This window comes from Lichenostomus cassidix, unplaced genomic scaffold, assembly GCF_008360975.1.
Source record: "Lichenostomus cassidix isolate B80296 unplaced genomic scaffold, HeHo_3.0 HiC_scaffold_36, whole genome shotgun sequence".
Taxonomy (NCBI): domain Eukaryota; kingdom Metazoa; phylum Chordata; class Aves; order Passeriformes; family Meliphagidae; genus Lichenostomus; species Lichenostomus cassidix.
The window spans coordinates 1,326,322-1,339,599 of record NW_028147270.1 but is presented as its reverse complement, the minus strand read 5'-3'; the positions used below and the strand labels follow the sequence as shown (position 1 = coordinate 1,339,599).

General features: G+C 39.2%; 1 protein-coding gene across 1 annotated transcript in view; it reads left to right on the top strand.

Moving 5' to 3' along the window:
• Positions 1–13,278, top strand: part of LOC146423796 (branched-chain alpha-ketoacid dehydrogenase kinase-like) — a 29,382-nt gene that overhangs the window by 62 nt on the left and 16,042 nt on the right. Inside the window, exons 2-4 of the mRNA XM_085044446.1 lie at positions 677–851; positions 5,646–5,843; positions 8,787–8,855. Coding sequence (XP_084900572.1) covers positions 677–851; positions 5,646–5,843; positions 8,787–8,855 — 442 coding nt within the window. The remainder of the gene's footprint in view (positions 1–676; positions 852–5,645; positions 5,844–8,786; positions 8,856–13,278) is intronic.

The following is a 13,278-nucleotide window of genomic DNA, read 5'->3' as shown; positions in this document are numbered from 1 at the left end:
AGTGACATTAAAGTGCCTGAAATGACCCAAAAATTATATAAAACGGAGCAAAAGTGACATTAAAGTGACTGAAATGGCAAAAAAAATAGTGTTTAAAGGACTAAAAGCTGCAATAAAGTGACCAAAAGTGACATTAAAGTGGCTGGAATTACAAAAAAAAAATAAAATCGAGGAAAAGTTACGTTAAAATGACTGAAATTACTAAAAAATATACAAAAGGGACCAAAAGTGACATTAGAGTGACTGAAATGACCCAAAAATGGTGTTAAATGGAGCGAAAGTGACTTTTTCCTGACAAAAAACCCTCCAAGGAGTCCCAAAACCCCCCTTTTTCCCCAAAAATTCCCGTTTTTCCCCTCAAAAATTCTCATTTTCCCCCCAAAATTCCCATTTTTCCCCCAAAATTCCCATTTTTCCCCCCAAAATTCCCATTTTTTCCCCAAAATCCCCTTTTCTCCCCCCAAAAATTCCCCTTTTCTCTCCCAAAAAGGGCTCCAGAACCCCAAAAAAAGGTCCTAGAGGTTCCAAATCTCCCATTTTCCCTAAAAAATCCCCATTTTTCCCCCAAAATTCCCATTTTTCCCCCAAAATTCCCCATTTTTCCCCAAAATTCCCATTTTTCCCCCCAAAATTCCCGTTTTTCCCCAAAATTCCCATTTTTCCCCTCACACTCCAGACCTCCCATCCGCCAGGGGGCGCCGTTTTCCCGCCAATCCCCCCTCAGGGCTTCGCGCCTGCGCGGTGCGTCCGGATCGTACCACCGAGAGGAGCCGCGGGGGGAGCCGGGAGAGGGAGAGTCCATTGCGAACCCGGCCGGGGAGGAGTCGGGGAGGCCCCGGGGCCGCTGGGTGGTGAGAGAGGAGTTTTTTGGGGTTATTTTTGGATTATTTTAGGGGTTTTTTGGAGGGTTTTTTGGGGGAAATTGAGGGGGAAAGGGGAGTGAGGACGGCGGGGTTGTGTTTGGGGAGAAGGGAGGGCGGAGAGGTGGGAATGGAGGGGAAACGTGAGGGGGAAAAAGGGGTTTTTGGGGAAATTCTGAGGGGAGAAATAAGTTCTGGAGCTGTTTTGGGGGAAAATATGAGGGGAAAATGAGATTCTGGACACCTAAATCCTGGTTTTTGGGAGTCTTGGACTTTGTCGGTTTCTATTTTTGGGAAATTCTGAGAGGAAAGTGTCCTGGAGTTGTTCTGGGGAAATTCTGAGGGGAAAAAGGAGTTCTAGAGCTGTTTTCGGGGAAAATCTGAGGGGAAAATGGGATTCCGGACACTTAAATCCTGGTTTTGGGGATCTTGGACTTTGTCGGTTTCTATTTTTGGGAAATTCTGAAGGGAGAAAGTGTGCTGGAGTTGTTTCTGGGGAAATTCTGAGGGGAAAAAGGAGTTCTAGAGCTGTTTTGGAGGGAAATCTGAGGGAAAAAGGATTCCGGACACTTAAATTCCGGTTTTTGGGAGTCTTGGACTTTGTCGGTTTCTATTTTTGGGAAATTCTGAGGGGAGAAAGTGTGCTGGAGTTGTTTTTGGGGAAATTCTGAGGGGAGAAAGGAGTTCTAGAGCTGTTTTCGGGGAAAATCTGAGGGGAAAATGGGATTCCGGACACTTAAATTCCGGTTTTGGGGATCTTGGACTTTGTCGGTTTCTATTTTTGGGAAATTCTGAAGGGAGAAAGTGTGCTGGAGTTGTTTTTGGGGAAATTCTGAAGGGAAAAAGGAGTTCTAGAGCTGTTTTGGAGGGAAATCTGAGGGGAAAAAGGATTCCGGACACTTAAATTCTCTTTTTGGGAGTCTTGGACTTTGTCGGTTTCTATTTTTGGGAAATTCTGAGGGGAAAAAGAGTTCCGGAGAGGATTTTGAGGAAATTCTGAGGGGGAAAAGGGGTTTTTGGGGAAATTCTGAGGGGAAAAGGAGTTCAAGAGCTGTTTTGGAGGGAAATCTGAGGGAAAAAGGGATTCCGGACACCTGAATTCTCTTTTTGGGGATCTTGGACTTTGTTTGTTTCTATTTCTGGGAAAATTCTGAGGGGAAAAAGTGTCCTGGAGTTGTTTTGGAGGGAAAACTGAGGGGAAAAAGGATTCCGGAGAGGTTTTTTGAGAAATTCTGAGGGGAAAAAGGGATTCTGGAAAGCTAAATTCTCTTTTTAGGAATCTTGGAGTTTGTCGGTTTCTATTTTCGGGAAATTCTGAGGGAAAAAAGAGTTTCCGGACACTTAAATTCCGTTTTTTGGGATCTTGACTCTCCTGAGTTTCTATTTTTGGGAAATTCAGAGGGGAAAAAATGGTCCTGGAGTAGTTTTGGAGGGAAAAGTGAGAGGAAAAAGGTGGTTTTTGGGGAAATTCTGAGGGGAAAATGAAGTTCCGGATATTTAAATCCAATTTTTTTGCATCCTGGATGTTCTGAGTTTCTATTTTCGGGAAATTCTGAGGGGAAAAAAGGAATTTTCGACACTAAAATCACCTTTTTTTTGGAGTTCTGGTTTTTCTGAGGTTTTATTTTGGGGAAAATCTGAGGGAAAAAGGGATTTCTGGAGCTCTGAATTTTGGTTTTTTTGTGGAGAAATTGAGGGGGAAATTGGGGGCAATTTTTGGGGAGTTTTGGAGTCTTTTTGGGGTGAATTCTTTATGGATTTTGGGGTTTTTTTAGGGAATTCCTTATAGATTTTGGGGTTTTTTTGGGAATTTCCCATACATTTTGGGGTCGTTTAGGGGTGAATTCCCTATACATTTTTGGAGATTTTTGGGTTTTCTAGGGAATTCCCTCTACATTTTGGGTTTTTTTTTTCGGTGGAATTCCCTATACATTTTGGGGTGGATTTTTGGGTTTTTTTAGGGAATTCCCTATAGATTTTGGGATTTTTTTGGGGTTTTTTTTCAGGGAATTCGCCATACATTTTGGGGAAGATTTTTGGGGTCTTTTAGGGAGGAATTCCCTATACGTTTTAGGGTTTTTTTGGGGAAATTCCCTATATATTTTGGGATCTTTTAGGGATGAATTCTCTATAGATTTTGGGGTTTTTTTAGGGAAATTCTCTATACATTTTCAGGTGTTTTTTTGGGATTTTTCAGGCAATTCCCTATAGATTTTGGGCTTTTCTCAGCCCATAGATTTTTAGGATTTTTTGGGGGGTTTTTTTTCAGGGAATTCCTTCTAGATTTTGGGGTCTTTTAGGGGTGAATTCTCTACAGATTTTGGGATTTTTTGGGGATTTTTTCAGGCAATTCCCTATAGATTTTGGATTTCCTTAGCCAATCCCCTATAGATTTTTTGGGGATTTTTTGGGGTTTTTTTTTCAGGGAATTCCCATATATTTTGGAGTCTCTTAGGGGTGAATTCCCTATAGATTTTGGGGTTTTTTTGGTTCTTTTTTTCAGGCAATTCCCTATAGATTTTGGGCTTTTCTCATCCAATCCCCTATTGATTTTTTTGGGATTTTTGGGGATTTTTTGGGGATTTTTTGGGTTTTTTTTCAGGCAATTCCCTATAGATTTTGGGGTTTTTTTCAGGCAATTCCCTATCGATTTCAGGCTTTTCTCATCCAATCCCCTATTGATTTTTTGGGGATTTTTTTGGGATTTTTTTTTTGCTTTTTGGGGGGATTTTTTCGGGGATTTTTTGGGGATTTTTTTTTGTTTTTTCCCCAGGCAATTCCCTACATATTTCAGGCTTTTCTCAGCCAATCCCCCATAAATATTTAGGATTTTTTGGGGTTTTTTTTTTCAGGCAATTCCCTATAGATTTTGGGATTTTTTCAGGGAATTCCCTATAGATTTTGGGATTTTTTCAGGGAATTCCCTATAGATTTTGGGATTTTTTGGGGTTTTATTTCAGGCAATTCCCTATAGATTTTGGGGATTTTTTTGGGTTTTTTTTAGGGAATTCCCTGTAGATCTTGGGATTTTTTGGGGATTTTTTTTTTTGGGTTTTTTTCCAGGGAATTCCCTGTAGATTTCGGACTTTTCTCATCCAATCCCCTATTGATGTTTTGGGGATTTTTTTGGGATTTTTTGGGGATTTTTTTGGGTTTTTTTCCAGGCAATTCCCTACATATTTCAGGCTTTTCTCAGCCAATCCTCTATAGACTTTTTTTGGGGTTTTTTTTTTATTTTTTGGGGGATTTTTTCGGGGATTTTTTTGGGGATTTTTTTGGGGTTTTTTTCAGGCAATTCCCTACATATTTCAGGCTTTCCTCAGCCAATCCCCTATAGACTTTTTTGGGATTTTTTGGGGTTTTTTTCAGGCAATTCCCTATAGATTTTTGGGGATTTTTTTGGGTTTTTTTCCAGCAATTCCCTATAGATTTTGGGTTTTCTTATGCAATTCCCTATAGATTTTGGGATTTTTGGGGGTTTTTTTAGGGAATTCCCTGTAGATTTTGGGGTTTTTGGGGGGAAATTCCCTATTGATTTTTGGGGTATTTTTGGGGTTTTTTTAGGGAATTCCCTGTAGATTTTGGGGTCTTTTAGGGGTGAATTCTCTACAGATTTTGGGATTTTTTTGGGGATTTTTCATGGAATTCCCTGTAGATTTTGGGGTTTTCTTAGCCAATCCTCATAGATTTTTTGGGACTTTTTTGGGATTTTTTTGGGATTTTTTGGGGATTTTTTGGGGATTTTTCCAGGCAATTCTCTATAGATTTCGGGTTTTTCTCAGCCAATCCCCGTAGATTTTTTGGGATTTTTTTGGTTTTTTCCCAGGGAATTCCCTATAGATTTTGGACTTTTCTCATCCAATCCCCCATTGATTTTTTTGGGGTTTTTTTTGGGATTTTTTGGGGATGTTTTGGGGATTTTTTTTTTTATTTTTTGGGGATATTTTTGGGTTTTTTTCCAGGCAATTCCCTATAGATTTTGGGCTTTTCTCAGCCAATCCCCCATAGATTTTTTGGGGATTTTTTTGGGATTTTTTTGGGTTTTTTTCCAGGGGATTCCCTACATATTTCAGGCTTTCCTCAGCCAATCACCTATAGACTTTTTTGGGATTTTTTGGGGTTTTTTTCAGGCAATTCCCTATAGATTTTGGGTTTTTTTTCAGGCAATTCCCTATAGATTTTTGGGGATTTTTTTGGGTTTTTTTTCCAGCAATTCCCTATAGATTTTGGGTTTTCTTATGCAATTCCGTATAGATTTTGGGATTTTTTTGGGTTTTTAGGGAATTCCCTGTAGTTTTGGGGAAATTCCCTATTGATTTTTGGGGTATTTTGGGTTTTTTAGGGAATTCCTGTAGATTTTGGGGTCTTTTAGGGGTGAATTCCCTATCGATTTTTGGGGTATTTTGGGGTTTTTGTAGGAATTCCCTATAGATTTTGGGTTTTTTCAAGGAATTCCCTATAGATTTTTGGGTTTTCTCAGCCAATCCCCTATAGATTTTTGGGGATTTTTTGGGGGTTTTTCAGGGAATTCCCTATAGATTTTGGGATTTTTTGGGGGTGAATTCCCTATAGATTTGGGTTTTTTGGGGGGAAATTTCCTCTACATTTTTGGGGTTTTTTTAGGGAATTCCATGTGGATTTTGGGATTTTTTTGGGTTTTTTTCCAGGCAATTCCCTATAGATTTTGGGCTTTTCTCAGCCCATCCCCCATAGATATTTAGGATATTTTTTAGTATTTTTTTGGCTAATCTCCATTAACCCTTCCCCTCCCTTCCCCCTTTGCAGGCGATGCTGCGGCACCTCGCGGCGCTCTCCCGGCGGGGTGGGGGAGGGGCAGCCCCGCCCCTCCCCCCGCCCCTCCCCCCCTCCCATCCCCCCTCCCGCGCCGCCGCCGACCAAACGCCGCCCGACCTGGCCAGGGAGAGATCCAAGGCTGTCACCTCCTTCTACCACCAGCCCGCCATCGACGCCGCCGCCGAGAAGGTGGGCAGACGGAAAATCCCGGAAAATTCTGGAAAATTCCAGAAAAATCCGGAAAATTCTGGGGGGAAATAGCGAAATTTTGGGAGAAATCGGTGAAATTCTGGGCAAAATTGGCAAAAAATTTGGGGAGAAATCAGCCAAATTCCGGAAAGTTCCGGAAAATTCCAGAAAATTCTGGAAAATTCCGGAAAATCCAGGAGGGAATTGGGAAATTCTGGGCGAAATTGGTAAAAATTTGGGGATTTCCCTTTGTTATTGGAGTAAATTCCACCTGGTTGAGAAGATGGGGAGCCGGAAAGTTCCGGAATGTTCCCGAGAATTCCAGAAAATTCCGGAAAATTCTGGAGAATTCCGGAAAATTCTGGAAAATTCCGGAAAATCCAGGAGGGAATTGGGAAATTCTGGGAGAAATTGGTAAAAATTTGGGGAGAAATAGGCAAAATTCAGGGATTTCTCTTTGTTATTGGAGTGAATCCCACCTGGTTGAGAAGTTCTGGAAAGTTCTGGAAAGTTCCGGAAAAATCTGGAAAATTCCGGAGGGAATCGCAAAATTCTGGGCAAAATTGGCGAAAATTCTGGGATTTCCCTTTGTTATTGTAGTCAATCCCACCTGGTTGAGAAGGTGGGGAGCCGGAAAGTTCTGGAATGTTCCCGAGAATTCCAGAGAATTCCGGAAAATTCTGGAGAATTCCGGAAAATTCCGGAAAATTCCAGAGGGAATTGGAAATTCTGGGAGAAATTGGTGAAATTCAGGGATTTCCCTTTGTTATTGGAGTCAATCCCACCTGGTTGAGAAGGTGGGGAGCCCAGAAAATTCGGGAAAATTCTGAAGAATTCCAGAGAATTCCGGAAAATTCCGGGGGGAGTCGCGAAATTCTGGGAGAAATCTGTGAAATTCTGGGATTTCCCTTTGTTATTGGAGTAAATTCCACCTTGTTTTCCATGTAGACATTCCCAAAAAAATTCCAGAAAATTCTGGAGGGAATCCTGAAATCCCGCGGGAATTGGAAATTCTGGGAGAAATCGGCGAAATTCTGGGAAAAATTGGCAAAAATTTGGGGATTTAGAAGATTTCCGTTTGTTATTGGAGTAAATTCCACCTGGTTTTGCATGTAGAGATTCCTTAAAAATTCCAGAAAATTCCAGAAAATTCCGGAGGGAATCGGGAAATTCTGGGCAAAATCGGCAAAATTCTGAGCAAAATCGGCAAAATTCTGGGAGAAATCAGCAAAATTCTTGGATTTCCCTTTGTTATTGGAGTAAACTCTGCCTGGTTGAGAAGGTGGGGAGCCGGAAAGTTCTGGAGAATTCCATAAAATTCCGGAAAATTCCAGAAAATTCTGGAAAAATCCGGAGGGAATTGCGAAAATCTGGTGGGAATTGGGAATTTCTGGGAGAAATCAGCAAAATTCTGGGAGAAATCAGCAAAATTTGGGGATTTCCCTTTGTTATTGGAGTGAATCCCACCTGGTTGAGAAGTTCTGGAAAGTTCCGGAAAATTCCAGAAAATTCTGGAAAATTCCAGAGGGAATCGCGAAATTCTGGGAGAAATCGGTGAAAATTTGGGGGAAATCCATGAGATTTGGGGATTTCCCTTTGTTATTGGAGTGAATTCCATCTAGTTTTGTAGCTGGGGATTCCCAAAAATTCCCAGGGAATTCTGGAATTCCAGTGGGAATCCTGAAAATCCTGGAAAAATCCCAAAATCCCAGAAAAATCCCAAAATTCTGGGTGAAAGTCCACAAAATTTGGGGATTTTAGAGCTTTTAATGTGGGAAAATCCCAAAATTCTGAGGAATTCCCAAAATCCCTGTGAAATCCCAAATCCTGGGAATCCCAAACTTCCCAAAATGATCCCAAAATTTGGGAAAAGTCCCAAAATCTCCTGGAAAACCCAAAATTCTGGGGGAAAATCCACAAAATTTGGGGATTTTGGAGCTTTTCATGTGGGAAAATCCCAAAATTCCTGTAAAATCCCAAAATTTGGGAAAAATCCCAAAATCTCCAGGAAAACCCAAAATTCTGGGTGAAAATCCACAAAATTCAGCGATTTTGGAGCTTTTAATGTGGGAAAATCCCAAAATTCCTGTAAAATCCCAAAATCCCAGAAAAATCCCAAAATTCTTTAGGAAAATCCCAAAATTCTTTAGGAAAATCCAAAATTCTGGGTGAAAATCCACAAAATTTGGGGTTTTTGGAGCTTTTCGTAGGAAAATCCCAAAATTCTGAGTGAATCCCAAATCCTGAGGATCCCAAAATTTGGGAAAAATCCCAAAATCTCAGTGAAAACCCAAAATTCTGGGTGAAAATCTACAAAATTTTGGGATTTTAGAGCTTTTAATGTGGGAAAATCCCAAAATTCTGCGGAAATTCCCCAAATTTTGAGTGAATCCCAAAATCCTGAGAATCCCAAACTTCCCAAAATGATCCCAAAATCCCAGAAAAATCCCAAAATTCTTTAGGAAAACCCAAAATTCTGGGTGAAAATCCACAAAATTTGGGGATTTTGGAGCTTTTAATGTGGGAAAATCCCAAAATTCTGTGGAAATTCCCAAAATCCCAGAAAAATTCCAAAATTCTTTAGGAAAATCCAAAATTTTGGGTGAAAATCCACAAAATTTGGGGATTTTAGAGCTTTTAATGTGGGAAAATCCCAAAATTCCTGTAAAATCCCAAAATCCCTGTTGGATCCCAAAATCCTGGGAATCCCAAACTTCCCAAAATGATCCCAAAATTCCAGAAAAATCCCAAAATTCTTTAGGAAATCCCAAAATTCTGGGGGAAAATCCACAACATTCAGGGATTTTGGAGCTTTTAATGTGGGAAAATCCCAAAATTCTGCGGAAAATCCCCAAATTTTGAGTGAATCCCCAAATCCTGGGAATCCCAAACTTCCCAAAATTTGGGAAAATCCCAAAATTCCCGTTTTTTCCCCAATTCCAGCCCTCGGTTCGTCTCACCCCAACCACCATGCTGTACTCGGGGAGGTCGCAGGACGGGAGTCACATCCTGGTGAGAATCCCAAATTTTGGGGGAATTTGGGGGAATTTGGGGATTTGGGGGGTTGGGAGGGAATTTTGGGGAAATTTGGGAGGATTGGGAGGAGGGTGGGAATTTTGGGGGTTTGGGAGAGGAATTTGAAAATTTCGGGGGAATTTGGTGAAATTTTGGGGGTTTTAGAGGGAATTTTGAGGGAATTTGGGAGAATTTTGGGGAATTTGAGAAAATTTGGGGATTTTGGGGGAGTTGGGAAATTTGGGGGGTTTGGGGGGAATTTGGGGGAATTTTGGGGGATTTGGAGAATTGCAGGAAAATTTAAGGAAAATTAGGGGTTTGCAGGATTTTGGGGAAATTTCCTAATTTTGGGGTTTTGGAAAGGAATTTAAGGGAATTTCAAAAATTTGGGGAATTTTGGGGAATTTTTAGTATTTTGGGGAGATTGGGAGAAGACACGGGAAATTTGGGAAAATTTCCTGTAATTTTGGAGGTTTTGAAAGGAATTTTAGGGGAATTTGGGGATTTTTGGGGGAATTTTAGGGGAAATTGGGGAATTTGGGGTGGGAAATTTTGGGAATTTGGGGAATTTTGGGATTGGGAAGGGAATTTTGGGGAAAATTTGGGGGATTTTGGGGGAATTTTTGGGAATTTTGGGGGAATTTCCTGGAATTGGAGAAAGGAATTTAGAAGAATTTTAAGGGAATTTGGGAGGATTTTGAGAGAATTTCCCCGAATTTGGAGGATTTGGGGGTGGGAGTTTGGAGGGGAATTTTGGAGAAATTTCCTGAAATTTTGGGGAATTTGGAAGGATTTTGAGAGGAAAAAACCCGAAATTTGGGGAATTTTGGGGGGATTTGGGGGAGTTGGGAGGGAAACTTCCCCAAAATTTGGGGGTTTTGGAGAGAATTTTGGGGAATTTTGTGGGAATTTCCTGAAAATTTGGGGGGAATTTTGGGGAATTTGGGAGGAAATTTGAGAGGAATTCTCCAAAATTTGGGAAATTTTGGGGAGATTTAGAGGGTTTGAGAATTTTGGGAGGATTGGGAGGGAATTTTGGGGAAATTTGGGGGAAATTTCCTAAAATTTTGGGGAAATTTCCTGAAATTTTGGGGGATTTGGAGCGAACTTTGGGGAATTTTGAAGGAAATTTGAGGGGAATTTCCGAAAATTTGGGGGATTTTGGGGAATTTTGGGAGTTTAGAGGGGATTTTGGGGGATTGGGAGAGAATTTTGGGGAAATTTGGGGGAAATTTCCTGAAATTTTGGAGGTTTTTGAAAGGAATTTTAGGGGAATTTTGAAGGATTATTGGGGGAATTTGGGAGGATTTTGAGAGGAATTTCCAAAAATTTGGGGGAATTTGGGAGGAATTTAAGGGTAATTTCCAAAAATTTGGGGGAATTTGGGCGATTTGAAGGGAATTTTGGGGGAAATTTCCAGAAAATTTGGGGGATTTTGGGGAAATTTCCTGGAATTTTGGGGGTTTGGGAGGGAATTTTGAAGGATTTTGAGGGGAATTTGGGGGGATTTTGAGAGGAATTTCCAAAAATTTGGAGGATTTGGGGAATTTGGGGAGTTTGGAGGGAATTTTGGAGAAATTTCCTGAAATTTTTGGGGAATTTGGAAGGATTTTGAGAGGAAAAAACCCGAAATTTGGGGAATTTTGGGGGGATTTGGGGGAGTTGGGAGGGAAATTTCCCCAAAATTTGGGGGTTTTGGAGAGAATTTGGGAGGAATTTGAGAGGAATTTCCAAAAATTTTGGGGGTTTGGGAGGGAATTTTGGGGAAATTTGGGGGAAAATTCGTGAAATTTTGGGGGTTTTGGAGGGAAATTCGTGGAAATTTAGGGAATTTTGGGGATTTTTGAAGGATTTTGAGAGGAATTTTGGGGAAATTTGGGGAATTTTGGGAGGATTTTGAGGGAATTTTGTGGGAAATTTCCTGGAATTTTGGGGGTTTTGGAGAGAATTTTGGGGAATTTGGGGGGAATTTAAGGGGAATTTCCAAAAATTTGGGGATTTTGGGAGGGTTTGGGAATTTGGGGAGTTTGGAGGGAATTTTGGGGAAATTTCCCAAAATTTTGGAGGTTTTTGGAAGGAATTTTGGGGAAATTTTGAAGGATTTTTTGGGAATTTGGGAGGAATTTTAAAAGGGAATTTAGGAGGATTTTTAGGAAAATTCCCCAAATTTTTGGGATTTTTTAAGAATTAGGAAATTCCAAATTTGGGTCAAATCCTCCAAAATTTGGGATTTTTCAATCTCAGGGAAATCTGTCATTTTAGGAGAGGAAAAAATCCAAATATTTGAGCAGAAAAAACCCCAAAAAAATCCCAAAAAATCCCAAATATTTCAGGAGAAAAAATCCCCAAAAAATCAAAAAAAAATCCCCAAAAATCCCCAAAAATCCCCAAAAATCCCAAAAACTCTCAGCCATTCCCAAAATCCCGGGAAAGACCCAAAATCTGGGATTTTCCCCCAGAAAATTTTGTACTTTTAGGAGAAGAAAAATCCCAAGTATTTAAATAGGAAAATAACCAAAAAAATCCTTAAAAAATCAAATATTTGAATAGGAAAAAATCCAAAATACACAAAATCCCAAATATTTCAGCGAAAAAACCAAAAAAATCCCCAAAATCCCAAATATTTTAATAGGAAAAATCAAAAAAAATCCCCAAAATCCCAAATATTTCAGCAGAAAAAATCCCCAAAAAATCCAAAAAAATCCCCAAAAAATCCCAAAAAATCCCCAAAATCCAAAATATTTCATCAGAAAAAATCCCAAAAAAATCCCTAAAGATCCCCAAAAATATTTGAATAGGAAAAAATCCGGAAAAATCCAAAAAAAATCCCCAAAAATCAAAAAAAATCCCAAATATTTCAGCAGAAAAAATCCCAAAAAATCCCCAAAAAATCCCCAAAAATCCCCAAAACTCCCCAAAACTCTCAGCCATTCCCAAAATCCCGGAAATGACTCAAAATTTGGGATTTTCCCCAGAAAAGCGCCAGGTATCTGCAGCAGGAGCTGCAGAATATTCGAATAGGAAAAAACCAAAAAAAATTCCCAAAATCCCAAATATTTCAGCAGAAAAAACCCCCAAAAAATCAAAAAAAATTCCCCCAAAAAATCCAAAAAAATCCCCAAAAAATCCCAAAAAATCCCCAAAATCCAAAATATTTCATCAGAAAAAATCCCAAAAAAATCCCTAAAAATCCCTAAAAATATTTGAATAGGAAAAAATCCCAAAAAATCCCCAAAAATCCCCAAAAATCCCAAATATTTGAATAGGAAAAAATCCCGAAAAATCCAAAAAAATCCCCAAAAATCCAAAAAAATCCCAAATATTTCAGCAGAAAAAATCCCAAAAAATCCCCAAAAATCCCCCAAAATCCCAGAAACTCTCAGCCATTCCCAAACTCCCGGGAATGACCCAAAATTTGGGATTTTTTTCTCCCAGAAAATTTTTTAGTTTTGGGAGAAGAAAAAAACCAAATATTTCAGCAGAAAAAATCCCAAAAAATCCTCAAAATCCCAAATATTGGAATAGAAAAAAAATTTTAAAATCCCAAAAATCCTGAAAATTTCATCAGAAAAAATTTTTTAAAAATCCCAAAAAATCCCCAAAATCCCAAATATTTCAGCAGAAAAAATCCCAAAATCCCCAAAAAATCCCCAAAATCCCCAAAACTCCCAAACTCTCAGCCATTCCCAAAATCCGGGAATGACCCAAAATTTGGGATTTTCCCCAGAAAAGCGCCAGGTATCTGCAGCAGGAGCTGCAGAATATTCGAATAGGAAAAAACAAAAAAAATTCCCAAAATCCCAAATATTTCAGCAGAAAAAATCCCCAAAAAATCCCAAATATTTAAATAGGAAAAAATCCCAAAAAATCCCCAAAATCCAAAATATTTCATCAGAAAAAATCCAAAAAAATCCCAAAAATCCCCAAAATCCCAAATTTTCGAATAGGAAAAAAATAAAAAAAAATCCCAAAAAATCCAAAAAAATCCCCAAAAAATCCAAAAAAATCCCCAAAAATTCCCAAAAAAATCCCCAAAAAATCCCCAAAAATTCCCAAAAAATCCCCAAAACTCCTCAAAACTTTCAGCCATTCCCAAAATCCCGGAATTTACCCAAAAATTGGGATTTTCCCCCAGAAAAGCGCCAGGTATCTGCAGCAGGAGCTGCAGAATATTCGAATAGGAAAAAACCAAAAAAAAAATCCCAAAATCCCAAATATTTCAGCAGAAAAAAATCAAAAAAATCCCAAATATTTCAGCAGAAAATCCCAAAAAATTTTAAAAAATCCCCAAAAATTAAAAAAAAATCCCAAAAAATCTCCAAAAATAAAAAAATCCCAAAAAATCCCCAAAAATCCCCAAAAAAATCCAAAAAAATCCCAAAAAAATCCCAAAAAATCCCCAAAACTCTCAGCCATTCCC